This window comes from Mustela lutreola, chromosome 9 (assembly GCF_030435805.1).
Source record: "Mustela lutreola isolate mMusLut2 chromosome 9, mMusLut2.pri, whole genome shotgun sequence".
In the NCBI taxonomy this organism is placed as follows: domain Eukaryota; kingdom Metazoa; phylum Chordata; class Mammalia; order Carnivora; family Mustelidae; genus Mustela; species Mustela lutreola.
The window spans coordinates 110,827,836-110,854,280 of record NC_081298.1 but is presented as its reverse complement, the minus strand read 5'-3'; the positions used below and the strand labels follow the sequence as shown (position 1 = coordinate 110,854,280).

Below are 26,445 nucleotides of genomic sequence, written 5' to 3'. Positions count from 1 at the left end.
GCAAGCAGGGTGACTATCAGGATGATTTTAGCAAGCTCTCATCAGCCGTGGCCAGTCCATGCACGTTTACACACTCTAACACCCTGCCTGGGGGGGTAGGGGCATCTGTCTGTTCTCCCTGTGGCTCTGATTCCTATATTATATTTGGAGAAATGCTGGATTCCAGGCATGGCAGGATACTGAGCACACCAGCACGGTGTGGACCGTGGCTGGTGACCTTGCCTCTGCTCTGTCACTTCTCTTCACTGGGCATTGGTGGGGGAAGTCCTCAAATCCTTCACCTCCAGGATTTAAATCCAGGTGGGCCCCCTGGTGACCCAGCTCTGAGAAAGAGGCTAAGGAGCGTAGGGGGGAGGAATGTGGGTAAGGAGCTTTAGCTTCTGATCTGTGTAATGGGGATAAATGCCAATTGTGCAAGGCTGTTGTGGGGATGACAGGGGTAGTGTCCATACAAGGGGCAGGTATCCAGAAGCTCCCCGTCTCCACATGGCAGGCTTCTCTGGGGCGCTGGTTAGGCTGGGCGTTCAGTGTGTAAACTTTCCTAGGTTCCCACATTTGGGACTGTGCACTTCCCTCTATGTAAACTAAAGTAAAAGCTTATAAAAATTAGTGACCCCTTCCTCCTTCCAGAGAGGCTGGGGGTGCCTCAGAGTCTCAGGCAGCTTTTCCCAGGTGTGAGCGCAGGGCGGCAGGGTAGGGGGCAGGAAAGGGATCTCCCACTGTTGGAGGATGAGGGCCATCCTGGAGTGCCTTTAGCACCCGTCTGTGATGTTTCCCTGCCCCCTGGTGGTGGGAGGGGACCTCAGAAGAGGCGCCCTCCGGAGTGGTACCCTCCCTCCCTGCAAGGTGCTTTGTGCCTGGTTTCTCACCTTCTCCCGGACTTCAGCCAGGTGGGAGGTATTTGACCAGGGTCCGGAAGCTCGGGCCTGGGCTGGGGGTGGGCTGGGGGTGGGGGTGGGGAACGCAGGTAGGAGCGGTAAAGGGCTGCAGTTGGCGTTGATGGAGCTGGGCTGCAGGTGGGGTTGGTTGAGGAGTGGCTGCAGGTGGGGGCTGGAGGAGCTGCTATTTAAGGGGGGGGGGGGCGGGGGCTGGCAGCAAGGCAGGCTTGTCTTTCCGGGTGTCTGGGTTCAGCTTGCTGCGGGACCGGTGGGGCCCACCCCAGACTGCGTGAACATGGGCAGCCTCTGGCCATGGGTGCTGGGTCTGCTCTCTTTGCCAGGTAAGAGCGCTGCCTCACCCTTCTCTTCTGGAGTTTTGGTTCCAGCTACAAAGCTTGGGTATAGGAGGGAAGTGTGTGGCTGGAGCCCACAGGGATCCGAAGGATTCGAAGGGGTCTGAATAGCTCAGAAAACAGGCTTTCCAGGGACGTTCCCAGAAGTCAGTTCCAAGGGGCGCCAGGGGAGGCCTCCTGAAGATCCTGCCAGAAGGGCCTGCCTGGCAGGAGGGAGCAGGTATGGCACTCCAGAGGTCTCTGTTCTGCCGGTGTGTCAAGCTGGCCCAGTCCGAGTCCATTTTCCAGAGGTCTGGGCTGAGAAGGTAGGCAGGGGCAGGGTCCAGGCTAGCCCACACTGCTGTCACTGTGGGCATCTGAGGTCTGTCCCCGTCTCTCTTCTGCTCCTACACACAGATACTCCGAGCCAGGGGCTGCCTTTCGGAGCCCAGTGTTGGTCCCCTTAAGGGAGCTCCTTCCTCAAAGTTGTCTAGGTCTCGTCACCAGCTGGGACTGAGGACTACTTTCTGGAGGCCTGCCTTTGGGAAGGGCCTGGCTCTGGCTGTCTGATACCCCCCTCCCCACCATGTCCTATTGTCCTCTCTCGCCAATGAGGGCACCTTGGGCATCATGGGTCCCCACCTGTCCACAGGTTTGATCCTAGGAGCACCCTCAGCCTGCACTTCCCCAGAAGCCTGTGGAACCAGCTACTCAGAGGGCCTCAACCCCGAGGAGACCCAGACGTCCTGGGATAAGGACATACCTGCGATTAACCAAGGTGAGGGCACGGTGTCGTCTTGGGGGGTGGAGGGGCTCTGAGTCCATGTGGTGTGGTAAGGACTGTGCTGAACACGCAGCCAAGCAGAATCAGCTGAAAAGATGCCCGTTCACTGGGCTCTAGAGGAGGAACCTTTCCTTGTTCTGTGGGCAGCTTTTAAAAAAGTCTGTTTCTGTATCTTCTCTACCGGACTGTTATTTTCTAAGAGAAAAGCCTGGGTTAAAAAAAAAAAAAAAAAAAAAAAAAAAAACGGTCTGAGAAAAGTAGGGGTCTTTGGCGTACTCCATCTGGTGTTGAGTGAAGTCATTGTGGGTGTCTGAGATGTCCGCCATGTGGGGCAGGATTGTCCGCAGGTGTGAGCTGGGGGTGGGGTGGGCAAAGCCAAAGCCGCAGGAGGCCTCCTGCCTCCCTGTCTGGGGGTCTCCGCTGAAGAAAGAGGACATGGATAATCTGGGATGAAGCTGCTTGGGGGGGGGGACCAGACTGGAGTCCGGAGGTTGTAGTTGAAGCGTTGGGGGAACGGGGTGACTTTATCTGGAGTTATGAATATCTTCCGATGACCCTGTGGTCTGGCTCTTCTTTCTCTGTGAGGCGACCTGGAGCCCTAGCATGGCTGGGCAGGAGCAGGGCATCGTGCCACCTTTTAGTGACTGTGACTGGTCTGGAGGTAGCTAGAACCAATCTGGGGCTTCCCCGGCATTGATTTTCTTTTTTCAGCCACCATAGAGGACCCTCTCAGCCAGGGCCGCTGGAGGCCCAACGGCTACCTGAGATGCACTTTACTGGGAAGCACGCGCCATCCCCAGCTGCTGGGAATGTGGGCTGCTAAGGCCTCACAGCTGAAGGCCCTTGGCCAGGGATGCCTGGGAAGCTACTCCCTCTCCTGCCCACAGTGGCTCACAAGGGCCATGGAGACAAGCGTGTGGTGCCTTTCATGATCCCAAGCTCCTGTGGGATGAGGCTGAGGCTGTACTCCAGCACAGCCTGGGTCTTCCTTGGTAACCTCCCCCCCCGCCCCCCGCCCTCGCAATAAATTATTTGCAGGTACCTCGTCAGCTCAGGCTCTGTGTCTAGGGAACCCAACCTAACGCACCTCCAGGGCCAGAGTCTCTTCCAGGACTGACCTTTTAGTAAGGAGGCTGGGGAGAAGGGCTGCCAGCTGTGACTGGAGAGAGAAGCAGAGACAGGCTGATGTGGGGAGAGAGTGAGCCAGAGTGACAGACTCAGTGGGTGCCGGACGCCTTCCTTCTGTGTTGGTGCGAGCTGGAATTGGTCACATCACTGCGAGGGCCCTGGATGTCCCACAGATGGGTAGGAATTAGATGGTGGATGAGGAAGGACAGGAGACCCAGGGCGTGCTCCCAGAGGGTGGCCTGAGCTGGAGACGGGGAGGACGTAGGGGACAGCTGAAGAAAAGACTGCTCCTGATTAGCAGAGAGACTCAAACATAGAGGGAGGGGTTGGAACTGGATTTGCATGGGTTGGGGGAGCTCTGGACTGTGTTTTAACAAAGGAGAGAGGAGATCGGGCAAAGAAGCTTCATGCATGTTTGTAGATTGAAGACTTTCTCCAATCAGAAAAGCCAGACTCTGGGGTTGCTGCTGAGCCTGTCCCTAGAGTCTGGTTTCTGGTGGGGCATGAACTCACCCACATCCCTCCCTTCTTCCCAGGGCTCATCCCAGAGGAATCCCCTGAGAGCAGCTTCCTCCTGGAGGGGGATATCCTTCGACCAGTGAGTATGATCATGTACACACACAGGTGTGAATTACTTCCCAGAGAGCGTTAGAAGACTTTGAGCCCAGCCTCTGATGTCATGTGGGCGTGATACGTGAAGGAGTCATCTCTGTTGCTCATAGTGTGATAGATATCCCTTCTTGCTAAAGTCACAGGGAATGTTCTAGTAGGAGTCAGCCAGACTGAATGGGAGGGAGGGTAACATCTACAGTGCTAACAGCAGTCAGCCTGGGAGGGCTTCCTGAAGGAGGTGGTTTGAGCCCTCAGGATCCAGCTTGGTATTCAATCCAGGGCAGGTGCTCAGGAAGTAATGGAATGAAGGGATGAGCAGACTGGCAGAGGGGATGGTGGGGCTGTAGGAGGTGGTGGTAGCCATGGTCTGGGATCCCCCTCTCGGGAGGGGTGGAGTCAGAAAGGGAGAAGGCTGGGAAGGAATTGGGGTGACTTGGGGGGGGGGAGATGAGAATGCATGGTGTCTAGGAGAACAGGGCCATCTTCTAAGTGACTGGGGAGGAGAGGTATCCTCCTGAACAGGACAATGACCTGGTGAGAACAAGTTCGTTTTGTTGGCTGGAGGCTGCCCACTGTTAGCCCAACGTGAGGCTGGGCTGCAGAGCCAAAGCCTGGAGCTGGTAGATGGGGCGAGGTTCCTGTCCCCGGTCACCCAGTGAAGACAGGGAGGAAGAGCAGAATCCAGTAAAAATCTGGTAGACCATGGGGCAGGACCGGTCAGGATGCCATGAAGCCCACGCCTCACAGGGTTCCGGGTGGCAGAAGGGTGGAAAAGGAGTTGCTAAGGCCATCAGCCTGAGAAGGACCCTGCCTCATCTTTCCCTGGGGGTTCAGGGATGCTTAGCTGACAGCGGGGTTTCAGGAAGGACGGGGCTGCTGCTGGAGCTCTGAGCCTTTCTGAACATGGGCACCCTGGGGAGCTGGCACTCCCAGTCAGCCTCTTTAGGAACAAGGATCGGGTTTTGTCCTTATGCTTGACGGAATAAGATACAGATCCCTTTTGTAGAAAAAGGCTCGCGTTGTGTATTGTAGTTCATCTAGCAGGCCTCCAGATGTCCCACCCTTCTGTCCCCACCCTCCTATACCTGGGTCCTGCTTCTCGGGTCTTTTGGGTCCTTTGGGGCTTGAGACGCAGCACCTCTGGGGGCAAGAAGCTTGGCTGGCCCGTGTCCCCAGCGTCCCCGAACTGCCCTCTCTTCAGAGTCCTTTCCAGGTGTTCTCAGTGAGCAGCAACAAGTGGCCTAAGAACGGGGGGTTTGTGGAGGTCCCCTTCCTGCTCTCCAGGAAGTACGGTGAGTGAGCGTGTGCGCTCCGTCCCAGGAGCTGTGGGCCTCCCTGTTCTAGACTCTTACTCCCCCGTGTAGCCTGGGCTCCTCTGGGGTTCTTCCCTCTGCCCCTACTTGCTGCCACTACCAAAGAGCCCTTCCCCAAGAAGCTTTTATTCCTGAGCGCCTCCGGAGCTGGGAGGGCTGAGAGCCCAGAAGAGCTGATGGAACAGACAGTCCTCTGTACCCCCATCACAAGGCCACACGGCCCAGGGGACAGGGACCTACCCAAGGCTGCATAGTCAGGGCCTGTCTGGGATCCAGCTTCTCTCCACCCCCACCCCCGACACTCGGGCTGCCCTTTCCTGACATTTCCATTTTGGAAATGTGCTTGGAGGCTCCGTTCCCACCCTGCGTGCGGGCCTGCCAGGGGTCACAAGGGCTCCGGAGGGTCCCTGCTGGAGGCTCAGCCGTGGTGTCGCCTCCCCCAGATAAAGCCAGCCGTGAGGTTCTCCTGAGGGCATTTGCTGAGTTTGAGCGGTTCACATGCATCCGGTTTGTTGCCTACCGGGGCCAGAGAGACTTCATTTCCATCATCCCCATGTCTGGGTAAGTGCTCAGGGGCATGTGTGTGCACTCGTGCACAAGCGTGTGTGTGTGTGTGCACGCGCATGCGTGTGTGCACTGTGTGTGTGGGTTTCCTCTGCGTTCTTTGTGGTTCAGCCGGGATTCACCCAAGCCATTGTCTAAAGCCTGTCTCTGGGCCAGTCTTCCCAGGTCCAGAGCCATCCTGCCCACTGGGTGGTCTGCCGGGTGGGAGCTGGACCTACAGATACTTAGGGCAGAAGGTGGAGAAGGAGAAGGGAATACTTGACCCTCCCCACAAAACCTTCCTGTGAGGAGGCTTCATGGTCTGGGGAGGGGGTTCAGTTTCTGTGGGACCCACCTGGCCTCCGATCCGGGTTCTACCGTATAGGAGGAGCCAGCCGTCTCAACTCCTGAGGCTCTCCTGCCTTCTCTGAAAGGGGGATGATGGCAGTACCCACTTCTAGCTTGTTAGGGACCAAAGATCATACGTGAAAGCATGGACTTAGGGGCCTCTGCATGGGGATGTTTGCTCAGTGCTGCTTCGTTATCGATGCTCCTTTCCATCCCTCCATCCTCCTGTGCCGCAGGCTGGGAATGGGAATTCAGTGTACCCATTTCACAGATGGCCAGGCAGTGAAGGGACTTGGGAACTTCAGGCCTGGGACTAGAATCTAGGATGGGGGCTACCTGTTGGTGCTCATTCATCTCAGGATGTTGTGGGGAAGGGGAAGGAGGTCTGGGTCTGCTCTGGATCTCTGGGCTGGTGTCTACCCCATGCGCTCTTCTGGCCCTGCAGGTGTTTCTCCAGTGTGGGACGCAGTGGAGGGATGCAGGTGGTGTCCCTAGCACCCACCTGTCTCCAGAAAGGCCCGGGCATCGTCCTGCATGAGCTCATGCATGTGCTGGGCTTCTGGCATGAGCACTCACGGGCTGATCGGGACCGCTATATTCGTATCAATTGGAACGAGATCCTCCCAGGTAAGCCAAGTTGTGCATAGCACAGGCTGGACCGAGGATCCTGGGGTGAGAGGGCATGGGCCAGGGCCTGAGCTGCCTCTCACTTTAGAAGAGGTTATCCAGGGCACCTGGGTGGCTCAGATGATTAGGCGACTGCCTTCAGCTCAGGTCATGATCCCAGGGTCCTGGGATCGGGTCCCGCTTCAGGTTCCCTGCTCCATGGGGAGTCTGCTCCCTCTGACCTTCTCCCCTCTCATGCTCTCTCTCACTGTCTCTCTCTCAAATAAAATCTTAAAAAAAGAAGAAAGAAGAGGTTATCCATCTTCCCCACCATCTGCCTGTCTGCCATGGGGAAGGAGGGGTTCCTACGTGGCTTTGAAACCTGGAGGTGGTCCAGATACCACTGCCCTGGGCTATAAGCCTTCCATCTGCCCACCCACAGTCCTGCCTGAGCTAGAGCATCACTATTTGCTTTGTCTGTCTGTCTCTCTTTTTAAACCTCATGGTCATAGCCAGACACTGGAGAATGGAGTTGGTGGTATCCTCTGACCCTTGTTCAGTCCTTCCTGCACCAGACACTGCTGGGTGGGCTTGGGGCAGGGGCTGTGTTCCCTGGAAGTAGTGGGCTGTGTGTGCCAAGTGTCTGATGCAGGAGGCTGAGAACAGCCCTGCAGGGGCTCAGTCCTTGTGAGCTGGGCACCAATGGGCATGGGGTACAGAGGAAGCCCAGGGAGACCACATCCCAGAAGGTGGCAGCGGCAGAGCCAGGGCTGGTCTGGGGAGTGGGCCACTGTGTTGCGCACCAGTGAGCAGGTGCTGTGTGCCGGGTATCTGATCTCAGGAATGGTGGTGTTGCTTGCTTGGAAGACCGGATTGGAGGGAGCAGGCTGAGTCAGGAGGTAAGAGTAGAGGCCATTGCTTCATGATGGAGGAAAGTAGAGGAACTACATGATCAGGAATTTGGTCTGGGGTAATGTAGGGTAAGGGGAAGGGTTGGAAGGCTTCCTGTAGGCAGAGAACTTCTGGTGGGAGTGCCTCCTCTGCTGTTGTGAGGAGAACCAGGTGAAATGGGCGGGGGAGGGTACTCAAGAGACCAACATGCATGGAGCCCCGAAGAAAGGGTGCCATGTGGGAGGGACTTAGGTAGCACCTTACAATGAGACAAGGGATGGAGTTTGAGATCTGAGATTAGCCTAAGGAAGGGGATGATAACGGTGATTATACCCTGCAAATAGAGACTTGAATCCTTCCTAAGTGCTCATGGGATACTTGGGAAAACTTACCCTATGACAGAAAAACTTCAAATTTGAAAGAATTAATTCAAATGTTTTGATCATTATATAAAATAATAAAACTAAAAATTTCTTCTACTTACAAATTAAAGTCTAAAAAACAATAACCCTTTCTTTTAGCTCCAGGGTTAAAGAATTGCAGGAATTCTTAAAAAAACAAAAACCCTAGCACAGTAGAGCTGATGGTTCTCAGCTAAATCAATTCTCAGGGAAAATATGTAGACTTAAATACTTCTATCAGTAAAAATAGAAAAAAATTAAGCATTTCAATCCAAGTTAAGAAAAAGTAAAGCAAGAAAGAATTAAGTTAAAGACCGAAACGAATGAATTAGAAAACCAAGAGCACTCATAAACTTGAGTGGTTTTCTTTTTTTCTTTCTTTCCTTTTTTTTTTTTTTTTTTTAAAGACTTTTTATTTTACAGAGAGAGATCACAAGTAGGCAGAGAGGCAGGCAGAGAGAGTGGGAAGCAGGCTCCCTGCTTAGCAGAGAGCCCAATGTGGGGCTCAATCCCAGGACCCTGAGATCATGACCTGAGCTGAAGGCAGAGGCTTAACCCACTGAGCCACCCAGGCACCCCTCAAGTGGTTTTCTTAAGCAATTTCCCCCACTTATTAAGAATGAAGAAAAATGAGAATACATTTATATTCTACACAGAACAAACTGCTAAGATATACAAACTAATGGCAGTAATGAACTGGGGTGAAGAGACCGGAGCTCAGAAAGGGTAGGAGTTGGAGGCTTATTATAGATTTCCACATCTTCTGACTTTTGAACCAGATAAATATATTGCCTATTCAAAACTGTTTAATATCTTAAGGATTTTTAAAGGGAAGGGTGAAGAACTCTCTAGAGGCAAGTATGGCAGTGACAGGGGAAAAGTGAGTGCTCTGGCAGTGGGGAAGTGCTGGACTCCAACCTAGGGGGTAGGTGTGCTGGCCCAGGGCAGAAAGAACAGGTGGCTTACTGCTGGGGAGTGGGAGTTCAAGTGCAGGTGATGGGCTGGTGGGTCTTGAGAGCTGGTTGAAGGGTAGGTGGTACTCTTTCTCTCGTGTGTGTGTGTGTGTGTGTGTGTGTGTGTGTGTGTTTTGAAGACACACAGTAGTGTGAGACTCTGTGGAAAGTGTAGGTTCTACAAAGACTGTTGCATCTGGGTGGGCTTGAATGGTGCAGGAAGTAGAGAACACTCTTCAGGAAATCATGAGGTCCCTGTGCTTCCACATCAGCTAGTGCCGGTCTGGACTCCTCCTGGGGAGGGGAGGAGTAGGCAATGAAGGCACCAAGGAAGTGGGGACCAGGGACTGGTACTGTGTGGGGGGCATGTCTGGGTATGGTTTCAGATCCCTCAGCTCGCATAGGTTACAAGTTCCTGGAAGGTCCCTAACACCTAACCCCTCCCTCCCCCACCCTCTTCCCCACCCCCGCATCACCAAGTTTTGTGGTTGTTCTCCACCCCTGCCCCCCAGGCTTTGAAATCAACTTCATCAAGTCTCAGAGCAGCAACATGTTGGTGCCCTATGACTACTCATCAGTGCTGCACTATGGGAGGTGAGGACCCCCTTTCCTTCTTCCCTTCACTGCCCTGCCAGCCCCCACTGTGCTCTGGACTCCGTTCCCTACCTGCTGGGTTTCAGGTTTGCCTTCAGCCGGCGGGGGCTGCCCACCATCACACCCCTCTGGGCTCCCAGTGTCCAAATTGGCCAGCGATGGAATCTGAGCACCTCGGACATCACACGGGTCCTCAGGCTTTACGACTGCAACCCGAGTGGCCAAGGCCCCCGTGGTGGAGGTGAGTGACGAGGGGCAGGGTGATCTGAGGAATCTCGAGCAGGTTCCTCTGTGGAGGGTGGCGTTCATGAGGGTGAAGTGGTAGGACTGAGGTTGCAGAGGTGAGCAGGGCAAAATTGTCAGGGGTTCCGTACAAGGGATTTAGAGAAAGTATTTGAAAATTCTTATGATTAAAAACTCTTAGTGAATAGAAATAGAAGTCATTTTTTTAAAAGACTTTTTCATTTACTTGACAGAGAAAGACCGCAAAAGAGGGAACATAAGTAGGGGGAGTGTGAGAGGGAGAAGCAGGCTTTCCGTAGAGCAGGGAGCCAGATGCGGGGCTTGATCCCAGGACCCTGGGATCATGACCTGAGCCAAACAAAGGCAGAGGCTTAACGATTGAGCCACCCCAGATATCCATAGAGGTCACTTTCTCAACCTTAACATGGGTATCTACCAAAAATCCAGAGCAAAAATCATGTTTAATGTAGAAGTGCTAAAATCAGGACCAAAACCAGTTTTTTCACTATTGTCCTGTCTGTTTGATGCTGTAGTGAAGGTCTTAGCCGTTGCAGTACAGCAAGAGAAATAATGAAAAGTCTGAAGACTGGGAAGGAGGCAAAAACGGTCACTGCTCATAGATGACAATTATCTATATTGAAAGCAACAACACCTATTAACAAAGTTTTGGAAACAATAGGAATTTTCTTCTGTAAAGATTCATTTTGGAGAGGAGGGTCAGAGGGAGAAGAGGAGAGAATCTCAGGCAGGCTTCCCCTAAGTCTGGTGTGTGGTTTGACACCATGACCCTGAGATCATGGCCTGAGCCGAAACCAAGAATGAGATGCTTAATTGAGCCACCTAGGTGTCCCAGCAGTAAGAATTTTAAAAGACCGTTGTATAGAAACTTCTTTATGATTACATCAATAGTTGGAAAACATAAGAAAAAAACCATTATAATAGCAATAAGGTCCCAAGGATCAATCTGACAGAAATTCTGTAAAAAGTTCTATGGAAAATTAACCTTCATTAAAATCATGAAAGATTCTTAAATACATAAGAGATACGTATCCTGTTCATTAATAAGAAGACAATGTAAAAGTGTCAATTCTGATTTATAGAGTCTGTCAGTTCCTACTGAAAATCCCAAGAAGCTTTTTGGCAATCTTGACCAGGTGACTCTAAAACTTATATGAAAACACAAGAGGCAGGATGCCTGGGTGGCTCACTCATTTAAGCATCTGCCTTTGGCTCAGATCATGATCCCAGAGTCTTGGGACTGAGTCCCATGTTGGGCTCCTTGTCCCACAGGGAGCCTGCTTCTTCCTCTGACTGCCACTCCTCCTGCTTGGGCCATCTCTCTGACTAGTAAATAAAATCTTTAAAAAATTAGAATACAAAAGGCAAATAGCAAAGATACTCTTGAAGAAAAATAAAATGGAGGGACTTGCCCTACCAGATATCAAGATATATAGTTTAAAAAATTTGTACAAATGTATCCATATAAAATACATACAGGAAATGTATGTACATAAAATGTGTCTAGGATAGACCATTGCTCATTGAAACAGAACGGGGAGTCCATAAGTGACTTCTACTCAGAAGTGGAACCTTGATGAAGGGGTGCTGCTGTGATCATTAGGGAAAGAATAGACTAGTCACTGAGTGGCTCTCAGATGACTATATAAAAAAATTCCCAACTCATGCACAAATTCCTCTCAGATATATACAAGACTTACATATAAATAGAATAAACTTTAGGGGGAGAAAAAAACATAGTAAAAACCTTCATGACCTTGGGATAGGTAAGGATTTCTTTAAGACACAAAGGAACCCATAAAACTGCAAAGATTCATGAATCCAACTACACTAAGATCTCCTATGTAGTTATTCTAGTAAAACTGCTAATCAAAAGACAATGTTACAAGTCAGAAGAGGACTTTTGTAACACATAATTAATTGTATCCCAAATACATAATATATGTTATATAGTTAATATACATGATAAGAAAAAACTGGAAGTACAAAGTAGAAAAACAGAGACCAAACAAGCACCTCACAAAGGAAACCAAATGAGAAGTAAACACAAGCCCTTCAGCTTCCCTCATGTGTGTGTGAGCGTCCCTAATCCTAGCTCCAGGAAACTGCCCATCTATGGTCTGTCTCTCTAGATTTGCCTCTTCTGGAAACTTCATGTAAATGGAATCCTGCAGTATAGGATCTTTTTTGAATGGCTTCTTTTACTTACCATAATGTTCTCAGGGCTCATCCATATGGCATCATGTAGGAGTCCTTCATTCTTTTATTGTCAAATTATATTTAACAATTGTATGGACATATTGTCCTATGGACATATGACATTGTATGGACATATTGTATGGACATAGGACATTTTGTTCGTCAGTTGAGAAAGATATTTGGGTTATTTCTACTCTTGAGCTATTATGATTAATGCTACTACAGACGTTTGTATATCAGATTTTATGTGAACAGGTGTCTTCCTTTGGATATACACTTAAGGATAGATTACTGGGTCCTTGGTAACTCCAGATTTAAGGGCTATGTTTCTCCAAATTGGCTGCACCATTTTTCACCCCCATGAGCGTGTATGACAGTTCGAATTTTCCCATGTCCTTGCCAACACGTGCTATTTTCTATTCAGACTACATCCATCCTAAGTGGGTATGAAGTGGCATCTCTCCTTGCTTTGATTTGCATTTCCCTAATCTCTTCATATACGTCTTGGTCATCTATATATGCTCTTCGAGAGCATATGTGTTTAAATCCTTTTACCATCTTTTCATTGGGGTTGTCTTTCTATTGCTGAGTTGTAGGCAGCAATTTGTGTATTCTTGATACATGTCCCTGATCAGACTTGTCATTTGGAAATATTTTCTCGCATTCTGTAGGTTGATGGTGTCCGTTGAATACAAAAACTTTTAATCTTGATGGGGGTCTAACATCTCTATCCTTTAATTGTGCTTTTGGTGTCCTATCTAAGTAGGCTTTGCCTAACCCAAGTTCCTGAAGATTTAATCCTAAGTCTTTTGCATGTGAGTATCCAGTTCTAGCACCATTTCTTTCTTCTTTTTTTTTTTTTTTAAAGAAATTTTATTCATTTTATTTGACAGAGAGATCACAAGTAGGCAGAGAGGCAGGCAGAGACAGAGGGGGAAGCAGGCTCCCTGCTGAGCAGAGGGCCCGATGCGGGGCTCAATCTCAGGACACGGAGATCATGACCTGAGCCCAAGGCAGTGGCTTAATCCACTGAGCCACCCAGGCGCCCCCTAGCACCATTTCTTATGCTATTCTTTCCCATACATCACATCACATACTATATACTTTTTTGTTTTGTTTTGTTAAATAGATGATGTGGCAAGAGCTTGGTGGGTATTCTAGAGTTTGGACTACTATGAGGACAGCAGGTTTATCATGATGGTAGATATTCAAGCCTGTTTGGATGCTGAAATGATGACCCAATGGAGAAGGGAAAAAAATGCACAGCTCAGAGGGAATAATATCTAGAACATTTGGGTAGGAGCTGCCCTTGGTGGTTGGGTCTCTGAGAACATGTCTGAGATTCCTTGGACCTAATGAGAAGGGAGATTGGATCGGACCTAAGCTTGCATGTAGATCTTAATATGCTGATGTATGGGCTTCTGAGGGTTTTAGTCACAAAGCATGACATGAGGTCACTGGCCTAGAGGTTGGGGAGAAGGCGATGGATGTGAAGGGAAAGGCATGATGTTGCGGTCTAGTTGGCAGGAGAAGAACCCAGCTAGAGCTACCTCATAGTGCGGTCGGTGGTGCCGGGGCAGCTGGCAGCCAGGGGGAGGCACAGTGTCGGTCGGCAACTTGGTTCTCCAGGACTGGGATTTTGTGGGCAAGGTGCTTGAGGAGTCCTTGCAGTGAGGGCTGTGGAGCCCAAGGTGGTTGTGTAGAATGGTCTGGAAGTGAGGAGGTGGCAGAGCTGGAGTGGAGCAGGAATTGTGATACTTAAACAAGAGAGCTGAGAAGAACAGGAGGGGGTGGCCAGGAGCGGAGATGGCTGCTGTGGTGGTCTCTGGCACTGCCCGGTGTAGGGGAGCGAGCTGGGACCAGAAGGGGGAAGACTGCTGTTTGAAGCAGATCAGTTCTGATACAGTCAGTGTCTGTCAATGGAAGGTTGGGCTCCTTGTGAAGCCTTCTATGCATGGGTGGGTGCGACAGGGGCGAGAGGCAGCACCAAGGTGTGGTAGAGGGGTCTGGCCAGCTAGAACTTGGGCTTAAGATGAAGAGTTGTCTAAAACTCTGGGACCCTGGTCCAGGAGTGGCCGTGAAGAGCGAGGCAGCCCTGTCTTGCCGAGTGCATGTGCCCGACCGTGATGGAGGTAGTTACAAGTGCGAGAGGAATTTTGCAGAAGACCTCAAAAGTGGGGGGAGAGGCAAGGGGTCACTCAGTACAGAGGGCCCAGGAGGTGGGGGGACAGTGCTCTTGGTGCCGTCAGCCCTTGGCTCTCCAGTGCATTGACCGTCAGCAGCCTAGGGAACGGGTGGGAGATCATGGAGGACGCCCATGGCCTGACTTGCTGGTGGGGACTAATGAGACCAAGAGGGGAGGGAACAGGATGGTTCTGTGGTCCTTGTCTTTCAGTGGGAGTTGAGAATATGGGTCTTGAAGGTGTTGAGCGGGGTGTGGTAGGCTGTCTCCATTAAGCTGTGAACAAGGAGGCTGGCTGATGGCTCTGGGGCTCTACAGTGGGGTGGTGCCTTTTCCTTCTGCGATTCTGGGACATAACCTCCTGTCTTTCCTGCTGCAGGATTCCAGCCCCACAGTGATGGTAGGAGCCCTACTCCTGCCCCTAGACCATCCCTGCAACGGCTTCTGAAGGCATTGTTGGCAGAATCTGGGAACCCCGACACCAGTGGCCCCAAGGCAGGAGGCCGACATGTTGCTGCAGGGCCCCGAGAGAGCTCACATAGCTGGGAGCTCCCTGCGCAGAGGAAGGTCACTGTGGGGGCCTCTTCAAGGCTTCCTCAGACCCCAGCTTCTTCCCTGAACTCCAGGCCTGGAGCAGGTGTTCCTGGTGTTCTAGAGATGTCCCGACTGGCCCAAGCACCCTCTGTACCCCCAACCATATCTCCAGAGGCAGAAGGCCAGCTAGTGCCTATCCAGGATACTTTGGGGAACCCAGATCTGCCAGGAGCAGGTATACCTGAAAGTCCTTTCAGGGGGATGCCCAGAAGTCAAGCCTGTGGCTTCTGTCCCCAAGGGGGAAGGGCAACTTCTGCCTAGAAGAGCAGGGTTGTATAACCCCTGGCCTTTCTGGGCAGTGTCTGGTCTTCCAGCCCTAATTTAGCTACCCTGTCTGAGGCCTAGGACTCTCCCTCTGCCCCTTCCTTCCCCATGTGTTCTCCTGAGGGCTCCTGGGGACAAAGGGAACTTCTAGGTCTATCAGGGGAAGACAGGCCTGTCAAGAGATGCCTGGCTCTGCCTGCTCTCAGCTTCTGCCCTAGGCCTGGAGGCTGCTGGGAAGGGGAGAAGATACTCTCCAGGGCTCCAGAACTCTGGGAGTCCTGTAGATGAGTTTCAGCTCCCCCAGCATGCTCAGGTTCTGCCCCTCTTTCAGGCCTGGACTCGGGGAGCCTGTAGCTAGAACCCTGGGAATGGCCTCACATCCCTGGTGTTTGAGTGCTCAGAATCTGTAGCCTCCAGCTCCACCCCCCCAGGGGATTTCAGCTTGTTCCCCTGCAGTGCAGGGAGGTCCCAGTGACAGGAATGTTATCCCAGGCGGTGAGGAGGCAGGGGAGGAGGCCTCCAGCACTGCACAGTGGGGGAGCTCAGCAAGAATGGGAGGCCCTGGACCTAGGACTCAAACCTCCTCTCCACCCTGCTTTCTGTTCCCAGGAGCCCTCCCCCACTCCCTCCACCAGCCAGGGGCTTGGTCAGAGTCAAGTTGGGAGTCCCTGGCGGCTGGGAAGGGACTGGGGTGGGGTGTGTTTGTGTGTGGTCAACCTGTTTTCCTTCCTTCAGCAAAGCCCTGTCCTTCCCTCCTGTTGCTGGGTGAAGGCTATTCCAGGAGTGAAGAAAGTTGGTGGGGGGGTGGGGCGTGCTTACAGGCCAGGAGCCCCTTAATCCTGGAGAGGCACTATTCTGGTTCCCTGTCGGAAGCCTGTGGAAGCCTTGCTTGGAGTAGGGGGTGTGGGGGAGTAGGAGCCCGTGTCCCAGCCCTGTGGTGCCAAGTGCCTCAGATATTCTGTGGGAAGGCAGAAATAAAAATTGGGTATTTGCTCCAGGAACCGGGTGCTGAGCTGTGCATGAGTCCATGTAACCCTGCTGACTGACCTGGGGGGGAGGGGGACTTCAGGGCCTTATACCCACTTCCCGGATTGGGGTGGGAAGAGGGATTCAGGGCGGCAGAAGGGCAGGGCTGAGGCTTGTGGTGTTTCAGTGCTGAGGAGGATCTTGGCCTTTGCCTGCCTCCTGGGCCCAGTCTGGGGACGAGAGGCTATGCTCCGGGGTGGGTGGAGCCTCTGCCCTCAGTTCATCTTGGGTTTCTGTCTTGAGTCTGGGATTTCCTCAGACTGAGCAGGGGCCTGGTCTCAGGTATTAGCCTCAGGGAAAGATCATGGGTTCGGGAACACTTGATCCCTCTGCTTGACCCCAGGCAGGAGAGGAGAGGGGCTGAGTGAGCCTAAAGGGAGCGAGGAGTGGCTCTGGCCCTGTTCCCACCAGGGTGACCATTCCCCTGGGAGATTCCCAAGTGGAAGATCGGGAGCCTACACAGCAGCCCCCTTTATCAGAGAAAGATCCATCTGTGGGTTTCTTTCCGTGTTAGAGCCAGGCTTCTGGCTCTGGGCTGGGCTTTCTTGGTGGCCATGCTACGTCAGAGGCCGTGAGGAGCTTTGTGCCCTGGAGGCCCTCCCAGCTCTCAGACGCTGCCTGCCATTAGCCTCCATTAAGATGTGGCTTTTGGATTCTCCAGAATTTGGGTTCTCTAGGCCATAGGGTTGGCCGAGCCTGGTGGCTCAAGGTGAAGAGTGCTTCCCCCCCTCTTCTTTGGGGGTGAGCAGGGTCATCACCAGGGCTATTCTTACCCTTCTGCCCTGAAGCCAGCTGTCACTACAGACCCTATTCCCCAGGCCTGTTCCACAAGCCCCACCCTGCCCGCGTGGTCCAGCCTTGGTTCAGCCCCTGAAGCCCTGGTGTGGGGATTATGCCATGGATGGGATGCTGGCTGTTAACCAGAACCCGGTGGCTAGCCACCCATCCCAGGGTCCGTGGCCTATTCCCTAATTCCCAGCCACATAATTACATGGCCTCACTCATCAATTTATTCACTTATTCGACAGACTCTGTTGAATTAGATGCCAGGCTGGCTCAGCTATGGGCACTGGAAGTAGCATGGTGAGCAAGGCAGGGTTTCCATTCTTGTGGAGTTTATTTGGGGGTGGACAAAGGATGGACAGTAAATAAAAGAAGTCATCAGGGATTTATAAGTGATGGAGGAGGGTGTTCCTTTAGGATGTTGGCATTGCAACTGGAATCTGAATGATAGAGACTACTCTGTGAACAATCCAAGGAAATAGCCAGTGCAAAGGCCCTGAGGCAGGAGGGAGTTAAGGTTGGAGTGGAGGGATGATGTGTGGTAGGGCAGGGGGGGCTGACAGGGCAGGGATAGAGAGGGGTGATTTTATTCCAAGAGCAACAGGGAGCGGCTGCTGGAGGATTCTAAGGAGGGGAGTGATAAGATAGAAGCTTTTAAAAGCCTTCCTGGATACTCCGTGGAGAGTAGATTAGAAGCAGGGAGAACAGCAGGGAAGCATTATAGCTGTGCAAGCCAGAGCAATGGGGCTGTGGGAGGGGGTGGAGTGGGGGATTCTGGAACATGCTTTGACAGTTAAGGCAATCACATTGCTTACAGGATGCAAGGGGTGAGGGGACCACATACAGCACGGCGTGGAGACCTCGGGAGGTGAGGGAGGGTATGGGCTGAACGAGGCTGGAGTTCAGGGCAGGAAATGGACTTCAGGGCATCCTCAGCATCTAGGTGGGAGTTATGGGGCTGGATGAAATTACTAAGTTTGGGTCCAGAAGACAAGGGACCCCAGGACTAACAGGGGTGCTGTGACCTGGGGCAGCACTATTAGTGTTTTGTACCTCATAATAGTTTGTTGCAGGGGCTGTCCTTTACTTTGTAAGACGTTCAGCAGCATCTTTGGCCTCTACCCACTAGACTCTAGCAGCAGCCCCTTTCCTCCTGTTGTGACCATCAAAAATGTCTCCAGGTGCCACATTGCCCAATGTTCCTGGGGGAAAAGGGGGGGAAATATCCCGCTCAGTGAGAATCCGTGATTGGGAGTTTGGGGGAGAAAAGGAGGCCAAGAAGGAAGGGGTGGTCTTGAGCCTGCCGTGTTCTCAGGGAAGGGAGCATTCTGTGGTCTAAAATCTTGCTGAGAAATTAGGAGGATACACTTGACATGGAGTCGAATCACGAATGACCCATCAGGAATAGATTCAGTGGAGGGCAGGGTGTGAGGGGAGTAGAGATTGTACAGAGAATGGTTTAAGATGGTGGCAGTGGCAGGTGGCATAGAGGGCTTCTCAGGGGAGGGGGCGTAACGCTGGAGGGGGTGACTGCAGGAGCAGAGTCCTGGAGGACTGGAGAGGGTTTGAGATCCTTGCAGAGGTCTTGCCTTCCCAGCAGAGCTGGAGCTTGGGTGAGTCTGGGGAACTTCCTGCCTATGGGCCTTCATCTTCTAGGTTGGAGGCCAAGTCACGTCCTGGAGTGGGGGAGGGTGTGTGGGCGAGAAGGATGAGCGGGCTACTGATACTGGGAGGGTGGCGTGGAAGGTGAGTACCCTAAGGAAGTCTGAGATGTGTGGTCATGCCCTTAAAGGAGGCCAGTCGATTCTGGGAGTGTTTCGCTCCAGAAGGAGCAGCTGCTCCGGCAAAGCCAGGTGGCTGATTGAGGTCTGCCCAGGGTTGGGGTTTTGTCAGGTGAGGTGCACTGGAGGAGAGGGTTCCAGACTTGCATCATGGAGGGCATGAATCAAGGGACTGGGAAGGTGGGGAGATTGGGGCTAAGGGGTGGTGTGAGGAGAGGGCCCTAGGGATTTGAAAAGTGGGGGCTTCTGGGGAGAGCCAGAGTGTGAAGCCCAGTTGGGCCCCAGTCCCATGGAGCCCTGGCACAGGAGAATCTGGGGCCAGTCTTGGCACTCGGGCCTGGATACGAAGCTCCAGGGCTTTCAGCTAAGGTATCCCCATGTCCCTAAATGTTCCCATGTCTTTGGAAAAGATGGTAGTAGGTAACCTCCCCCCATCCCTTTCCAAGGGCATCCTCTGGGGATACCTTCATTTGGGCAGTACTGGGGAGAGGCTCATGTATGTTCCCCACTGGGGCCAGGCTGTCACTCCCCCTCCTCATTCAGGGACCTTGGCCAGTAGTGGGGACAGAGAAGGGATGTGTGCTGCCATCCACCAGCCTCTCAGTACTTCTCTGGGTGTGACCGTGGTACTGTGTACACGGTGTCAAAGAACTTGGAAAGCAGGGTACCTCTTTCTCCCTGGAAGGGCGGTGGGTGAGAGGTGAGTGGACCTTGGAGAGTGGGAGGGCCACCAAGCACAGAAGTAGCAACCAGCTCCTGGGAAGGACCGGAGATGTGGGAGCTCAGGGCATGTCCAGGGACCACTAGGTAAGCTGGTGCAGCCAGGATGGCAGGCCAGTGCCCTGCTGGCGCTGCTCTGGGGCAGCTCCTACCACTGGTGGAATGGAATGACAATGGAAGGTCAGCTCTAGCTTGGGAATAGCTGAAGCTATGGCCTGAGGCTCAGTTTCATGCAGGGCTGGAGCCAGCAGGCAGCCCCAGAAGGTGTGTATGGGGGAGAGAGCTGCAGAGAAGGTGGGAATCAACTTATGTAATGGCTTCCACTGCCCCCAAGAGCCCACTGCACATCTGGGAGGTGGGGCTGGGAGGCAGCAGCAGGTGACACAGACCCTGGGGCTGTGGCTGAGCCTCACAGATGCCTGTAGACTGTCCCTGGCTGTCCCCACGGGGTTTGGGCCCGGTAGGGCTTGACACTTGGTGGATCCAGAGCTGGCTGCCTGTTTGGGGAAGGCCCAAGTGGAGGGAAGGGGCAGGGGACAGAGTCTGAGCAGCTCTGACCACAGCTCCTTCGGGATCCTGGTGCCTTTCGAGGAAAACTTGGGCCAGGAAACAAAGGGCTGATGCTGACTGCAGTGTCTGGGGAGACACCCTTTGGCCCCCCAGTGTGAGTGTGGTTGGAGATGGTGAGAAAGTGGTCCCTCAGGCCAGCCTCCGGGAGGGGGCTGCTAAGGCCCCTCCATCTCTGGTCAGCCCAGCCAGCAGGTGGGGGTGAGCTGTAAAACCTGTCTCTAGAGGGGCTGACCTCTCCCACCATCAGGCTGTGGGCGCTCAGACTTCACAAAGGTGCTGAGTAAGGTGGCAGGAGGTGGGGACAGCCCTCGCTCAAGGAACCCTTCCACCCCTGCTGTGTGAGGCTGGGGAAGGGTGAGACATTGTGGGCACTGTGAGGTCATTCTCTGGTCTCATGAAGACGGAGCAGGGAGGCAGGAAGGTCCAGCACCCACGCTATCTCAAGTCCTGGTCCGAGGAGCCCTACTTTTCGGGGTGGCTTGATGCTTATTTATACAGATGATGTCCTGCAGAGACACGGGCTATAAATACAAGGCCTGGGGCATGACATCAGGGGCTCTAGGAGTGGTGAAAAAAATGTGCTCTTGAGGCTGCCCAGGCTGGTGCTGGTGGCAGTGGCCACAGGGAGAGTAGGGCCAAGGGTGCCAGAGGGGGAGCCTAGGTTCTTGGAATCTAGCATGGGGACGCGATGGGGTGGGGTGATTCATCTGAAATTTCTTACCCAGCTCCTTCTACAGCCACTCCAAAAGGGGTGTGACTATGGGGGGAGAGTCCGCAGGAATGTGGGGTGTGTGTGTGTGACAACATAGTCAAAGCGATGCTCCTCCCTGCCTACCTGCCCCTGAGACCTACTTTTTCTCTGAGCTGTGTTAAAAAGCTTGAGATTGCATGATCCCAGAGTGCTGGGATCTAGTCCCACATCGGGCTCTCTGCTCAGTGGGGAGCCTGCTTCCTGCTTCCTCCGTCTCTCTCTCCACCTGCCTCTCTGCCTACTTGTGATCTCTGTCTGTTAAATAAATAAATTAAAAAGAAAAAAAGCTGAGATTGGAATCCAAGCCAGTTTTCGTCTTACCTCTTTGCCCTTAGTGGAGGAAACCGAGGCAGCGGTGGGGTTGGGGTGGGGGCGTACAGCTGAAGTCCTTAATCTTTGAGCACTCCCCCGCCCCACCAGCCTAGGGAACCTCGGTGCCCGCAGAGCGCGGCGAGGACTACCGACACGCGGGCGGCAGCAGGGGGCGCTCGCAACCCGGCCACGCGCGCCTCCCCGGGGCTCTGCAGACCCGACGGAGTCCGTTCGGGGCAAGAAAGCGCTTGGGGAATGTCTCTGCAGGACATCCTCCGACAGTCTCCCGGTTCCCTCCTACTTCTTCCACTCGGCTTCCTTCTCGAGCGCCGGGTAGGTGGTGTGGTTCAGTGCGCTGCAGTGCCCCAACACACCCACCTAGCCTCTCCCTGGGTCTCCTGCGCGGCGGGAGGAGAGATCAGCCGGAGCCCACGGTCCTCGATCCCGGTGCTCCGACCAGGTCTGCAGGCGAGAAGTCCCGCCTCGGTCCCAGCTCCCCGCCGTGAGAACCAGCCCTTCCATTTCTGCAAGGATCCTTCCCGGAGTCCCGAAGACCCCAGATGACGGTCTCTCGGACCTCCGGTGGCTCGGAGGCCGGGAAGAAAACGGGTAGGAGAGCCAGGGCGGAGGCCCGAGGCGCGGGGAGGCTGCGGCCGGAGAGTCCTCCCTCCGGCGCACCTTCCACCCATCCTGGGTCCGCCCGCCCGCCCCGCCTCCCTCCCCTCCTCCTGCTCCCGCCTCCAGTCTCCTCCCTCCTCCAGCGCGCTCGCTCTCCTCCCATTCCCCTGCCGAGGCCGGCTGCCTGCAGGCGCGGCTCCCGGCTAGAGCCAGCGAGCGGAACCGGCGCCTCGGCCTCTGCGCCGCCTCCCACCATCGGTGGCGCGACCCCCCGGCCGACCCGCCGGGCTCCGCGTCCCAGCGTAGGTCCAGCAGCCTCAGAACGGGAGGGCGCAACTTTCCCCCGGTCCCGGGGCGGGGCGGGGACGGCAACGGGACAACTTGGAAAACTTCTCCGAGGGTGACGGCAGGGACGCCGGGTGCTGGTGGAAGAGGATGTAGGAGGGCGGTGGCTGGCCCCAGGCATCCCTCGATCTTCTAGGCCCCCGTTCGGCCTGGCCATGGGGCTCCAGCGCCTTCCGCGCCGCCAAGGGGTTGATCCTCCCGTCTAGCCTAGCTGGGTAGGACAGTGCTGTCGCCCGCTGAGCACGCGCTGGGCGAGCGGCGTCCCCTCTGGCCGCGCGTCCCGCCCCGCCATGGACCACCAGGAGCCCTACTCGGTGCAGGCCACCGCGGCCATCGCGGCGGTCATCACGTTCCTCATACTCTTCACCATCTTCGGCAACGCGCTGGTCATCTTGGCTGTGCTGACGAGCCGCGCGCTGCGCGCCCCGCAGAACCTGTTCCTGGTGTCGCTGGCCGCTGCCGACATCCTGGTGGCCACGCTCATCATCCCCTTCTCGCTGGCCAACGAGCTGCTGGGCTACTGGTACTTCCGGCGCACGTGGTGCGAGGTGTACTTGGCGCTCGATGTGCTCTTCTGTACCTCGTCCATCGTGCACCTATGCGCCATCAGCCTGGACCGCTACTGGGCGGTGAGCCGGGCCCTGGAGTACAACTCCAAGCGTACCCCGCGCCGCATCAAGTGCATCATTCTCACCGTGTGGCTCATCGCAGCCGTCATCTCCCTGCCACCGCTGATCTACAAGGGCGACCAAGGGCCCCAGCCCCGCGGGCGCCCCCAGTGCAAACTCAACCAGGAGGCCTGGTACATCCTGGCCTCCAGCATCGGGTCCTTCTTCGCACCCTGCCTCATCATGATCCTCGTCTACCTGCGCATCTACCTGATTGCCAAACGCAGCCACCGCAGAGGTCCCAGGGCCAAGGGGGGCCCCGGGGCAGGTGAGTCCAAGCAGCCACGCTCAGTCCCTACGGGGACTTCGGCCAAACTGCCTACCCTGGCCTCACTGGTGGCTTCTGGGGAGGCCAATGGGCACTCTAAGCCTACTGGGGAGAAGGAAGAGGGGGATACCCCTGAAGATCCCGGGACCCCTGCCTTGCCACCCACCTGGTCAGCCTGTCCCAACTCGGGCCAGAGTCAGAAGGAAGGTGTGTGCGGGGCATCTCCAGAGGAGGAAGCTGAAGAGGAGGAGGAGGAAGAGGAGGAGGAAGGCAAGCCTCAGGCCTTACCAGCCTCTCCTGCATCGGCTTGTAACCCACCCCTGCAGCAGCCACAGGGTTCCCGGGTGCTGGCAACCCTACGTGGCCAGGTGCTCCTGGGCAGAGGTGTGGGCACCGCGAGTGGGCAGTGGTGGCGGCGGCGGGCACAGCTGACTCGGGAGAAACGGTTCACCTTTGTGTTGGCCGTGGTCATTGGTGTTTTTGTGCTCTGCTGGTTCCCCTTCTTCTTCAGCTACAGTCTGGGTGCCATCTGCCCGCAGCGCTGCAAGGTGCCCCATGGCCTCTTCCAGTTCTTCTTCTGGATTGGCTACTGTAACAGCTCGCTGAACCCTGTCATCTACACTATCTTTAACCAGGACTTTCGCCGTGCCTTCCGAAGGATCCTTTGCCGCCAGTGGACCCAGACGGCATGGTGAGCCACCTGCCTGCCGCCCGCATGGGGTTGGTGCCAGGTGGCACCCGGGCCACTCTGATTCTTGCCCTCTTTGTGGCCACCTCCTGGGGCTTTCTGGTTCCTGCCTGGGTCTAGCAGGCCTCATCTTGGGAGCCCCCTGAGAGGGGTAGGGGCAGGGGTGCTCACCAGGGTCCATTTGAAGCCTCCAAAGCCAGGCCAGGATAGAGCCCTTCCCTCCCAGTATCCCAGACCCCTGCAAGCCAATGGGAGGGCGTTCCTTCTTCAAGGACTCTGCGTTCCCTGGCTGGTCACTTGCTTGTGTTTGTTTCGCATCTTCCCTGGGTAGAGAGCAGGAAGCCAGCCTGCCACTTTTCCCAGAGGCACCTGCCGCTGAGGGGGAGGCAGGATTGAGGGATCCACACTGGATGTCTGTGGTCCCTGTCAGGCGCTGGTTAGGGGGGTGGTGGTGGTTATGGTCTGGCACTGCTTCTGGGCCTTCTTCCCTTTCCATCTACTTTTGGATTCATAGCTCCTTTAAAGGCCAGAACCTTTTCTGGAATCATTTTCTTCACCCGGCCCCCCTCTGGGAGGTGGGCGTGTGCTGGTGGATGCCTCGCCTTGGTGGGGCGGTCTGGGGGCCTGGCCTCTGCCTCAACAGGAGATCCCTGATCACTAGCATTCACCTCCTGCAAAAACCCGGTGACGGTGGCTTGCCGCCCACTTGCTGCAGGGAGATGAAAGGCTTTGCAGAAAGCTTTGAGTGCCATGGGGGAACACTCTAGAGAACCAGATTATTTGGTGATATAAAAATCTCCTTCCTCTGTGTTTACCACCACCTGTCTTCCTGTATAGACTTTAATTCTGTGCCTGGGGTGTGTGAATTCTTACCCCAAACTGGAAGTGGGGAATGGTAGAAAGAACCACTATTTCAGTCAAAGGATTTTTCGAGAACATGTTCTCACACCTGCAAGGGTTTAGTTATTATGCTGCGTGACAACTTCTCGACGTTTTCACCCACACCACCAAGGGGCTTTTCAGTGACTTGGGCCCCCCAGTTGGGGAAAAGTCTTTTGTCATCAAGCAGGCTAATGGCTTTCCCAAGAGGGCTAAAAATACCCATGCCATGGGAGCAGTCTGGGATGAGAGCCTGGGGTGGGTGATGGAGACCCCCAGGTGGGCTGCTGGGGACTCCTGTGGGAGCCTCCCACCAGAGCACATAGGCAGGTCTCCACGTTCCCAGTGGGCCCCTGTGATGTCTAAGCAACCCTCTTCCAGATGGGATGGGGGCCAGCTGGCCATCTCTGACCCAGCCACGTTGCTCCATCCCATGGATGGGGCTCCCGGGGCCTCTTCCTCTTGATTGTCACCCCATTCCTCGGACCTGGCACCCAGAACACCGGGGAGCATTTGAAAGACGTTTCCCATTCTCCAAGGAGTGCCTGGCTTGGATGTGAAGCCAGCAGGCAGCTAGCATGGGCCTGGGGCTGAGAAGCACAGGCCCGGTGGGCACTCTGATGGGCCTGGCTGGATCTGGAGAGGCGCCGAGAGAGTTTTCTGGGGAGGAGAGAATAGAGGGGACCAAAGAGAGTCCTTCCTGGAGAGAGGGGCTGTCTAGATCCTTCCTCAGTCTCAGGACTGAGTCTCAGGACTCCTTCCTCACCTCAGGGTGAGGCTAGGGCGTGGCTTTGGGGCCAGACTGCTGAGGCTGGGCCCAAGGGAGTGGCTGACTTGTGACATCTGCTGGCTGGTCTTGTGTGTGTCCCATGGGACTTGTGCTATTGTGGTCACCTGTGCCCCTCCCCCCCACCTTGTTGTGATATGCAGGTGTTTGTTGTCATTGTTGTTTTTTTTTTTTTTAAGTCTGAGCTATTTTATCAATAAAGGATATTTTGTAATAAGTGAGCTGTGTCCTTGTTGCCCAGAGCTTGGAGGAGTAATCATTATTTCTCAGCTATGCGGGTATCTCTAAGCATGCGTTCCCCCCCCCGGGGTCTGTGCCCACCTGCTCGCCTGCTTTATCCACTCAGCATCCCTTATCATTACCAGCCAGTGGGACGACAGTGGCCAGAGAAGCCTGAGACTGGCCGTCTGGCTAAGGGAGAAGGAGGACTTCTAGGAGGAGGGGGCCTTGGGGCTGGGTCTTGGGGGAAGAGCTAGAGTATATACCAAGAAGCAAGACAGGAAAGGTGTTTTGGGCAGTAGACAGCATGTGCAAAGGGTGCGTCTGGCGGATTTGTGACAGTTGGAGCATCAGCGTGGCGGTCACGTGCAGCAGCTGGGGGCCAGAGGAAGGCGTTGGACACCATCTCTGGGGGGTGGGGAGCATGGGGAGGAAGGGCAGGAGGGCAGCCGCCTTCAGACTCTCCCACACTAAGATACAGTTACGAACACCAGAGTTGGAAGACCGGTGAATGTCAGTTCCATCGGTCTCCTCGTTTCCCAGATGCGGCCTCCAAGATATCCCATCCCTGCTCAGTGAGGAGAGCCTCTGGGGCCCGGACCCAGGGTGGCCTGGTTCTGAGGGCAGGGGATGCCCCAGGGAAGGGTGAGGCCTGGGAGGGGGTAGAGGGAGGAGCGGTGAGGTCCCAGGGTCCGGGCATGGGAGGCCATCCCCCATATCCAGGATTCACATTCCCCCATGCCACAGGCAACCAGTGGAGATACCTGGGTATCCACGGTTGCTGGTAGACATGGTGGCATGGGGTTTCACTGAGGACTCGATGAGAAAGCCTCACCCTGCTCTGGGGAGCTCCCAGCAACTCCTACTAACCTGGCTTTCCCATGCCAAGGCCCTGAGGCCTGATAAGGGTAGATTAAAGTAGCTTATTTGTTCCCATCTGCCAAGCCGATCACTTTTCTGGCACTTTGTCGAAGTACTTTGTTTAAACCTCATGCCCACAGTGTAGAAGATGTATCAGCCCATTTTGTCCAGGGGAAACTGAGGCTCAGAAACATGTACTGACTTGCCAGAGGTCACCCAGGCCCATGCTGTTTCCAACGGACCACACTGTTTTTGCCCGAGGGTCTGTGAGGTGTGGGGAAAGGGC

The 26,445-nt window shown here is 54.6% G+C and overlaps 2 protein-coding genes across 2 annotated transcripts; both read left to right on the top strand.

Moving 5' to 3' along the window:
- The first annotated feature begins 1,173 nt into the window (after nucleotides 1-1,173).
- On the top strand, nucleotides 1,174-22,008 carry ASTL (astacin like metalloendopeptidase). Its single transcript, XM_059134367.1, has 12 exons — nucleotides 1,174-1,219; nucleotides 1,863-1,988; nucleotides 3,659-3,720; nucleotides 4,936-5,026; nucleotides 5,491-5,608; nucleotides 6,384-6,565; nucleotides 9,302-9,383; nucleotides 9,470-9,624; nucleotides 14,405-14,794; nucleotides 21,358-21,435; nucleotides 21,588-21,746; nucleotides 21,926-22,008. Exons 1-12 carry the CDS (start codon nucleotides 1,174-1,176, stop codon nucleotides 22,006-22,008), a joined length of 1,572 nt encoding a protein of 523 aa, XP_058990350.1.
- ADRA2B (adrenoceptor alpha 2B) lies at nucleotides 21,621-25,297 on the top strand. The gene has a single exon (XM_059188443.1). The coding sequence runs from the start codon at nucleotides 22,080-22,082 to the stop codon at nucleotides 23,418-23,420; it is 1,341 nt and encodes a 446-aa protein (XP_059044426.1). The 5' UTR covers nucleotides 21,621-22,079; the 3' UTR covers nucleotides 23,421-25,297.
- The last annotated feature ends 1,148 nt before the right edge of the window (nucleotides 25,298-26,445 follow it).